Consider the following 692-nt stretch of genomic DNA (forward strand, 5'->3'; position numbering starts at 1 on the left):
CTCACTTTGTAAAATATACTATAATAAAATATATGCAGGTAGCTTCTTATCAGTTTAAATAAATTTACTTCCTTAAAGCTGTCCATAACTAAAATCTATACCTGAAAATCATCATCACTACACTACTCCAAATAAAGCACTTTACGCCATTAATATTAGCATAATGGTACAGTAATCACATCATATCTTTTTCCTTGTATTTCTTCATGTCTTTTTATATGCAGGTAAGTCACAGAACATTTGATCAGAAAAAAGTGAGGAATTCCATCATCTCCACCAGAAGTTGAGACAATTCTTGAAAGCACCGCTGACGGAAAAGCCAGGCTGTCCTGGAAGTAACCGTCTCTGTTTGTATTCCCGCAACTTCACCCCGGCCACAACACACACAAGCTGCTGGAGAAGAGCGAGTGCCACGAGAATCCCAAGGAGGAGAGCATAACAAGCACCAGACGTTGTTAGGCTTGACCTTCAGGTAGGAACAAAAAGAAATATAAAGTCTTAATACAATGCATATATACAAAGCAACTGCACATTCTTTAATCTTCTATGAAAAAAGGCACTGTATAAAAATTTATTGTAATTGCAAACATATATATATAATGTATAAGAGAGATACATAAAACAGATGAGGATGAAGAACAGGGAATGGCAAAGAGGGAGAAAAGAATAGGAGAGAGAAAGAAGAAAAGAGA

At 36.0% G+C, this 692-nt stretch overlaps 1 protein-coding gene across 4 annotated transcripts in view; it reads right to left on the bottom strand.

Annotated features, from left to right (window-relative positions):
• LOC119593708 (palmitoyltransferase ZDHHC23-like) overlaps positions 1-692 on the bottom strand; it is a 12,326-nt gene continuing 11,634 nt past the window's right edge. For all 4 annotated transcript variants that reach the window (XM_037942676.1, XM_037942674.1, XM_037942675.1 and 1 more), the window contains exon 5: positions 1-466. In XM_037942676.1, the coding sequence (XP_037798604.1) occupies positions 268-466 (199 nt within the window). In that variant the 3' untranslated portion in view covers positions 1-267. The remainder of the gene's footprint in view (positions 467-692) is intronic.

This window comes from Penaeus monodon, chromosome 32, assembly GCF_015228065.2.
Source record: "Penaeus monodon isolate SGIC_2016 chromosome 32, NSTDA_Pmon_1, whole genome shotgun sequence".
In the NCBI taxonomy this organism is placed as follows: domain Eukaryota; kingdom Metazoa; phylum Arthropoda; class Malacostraca; order Decapoda; family Penaeidae; genus Penaeus; species Penaeus monodon.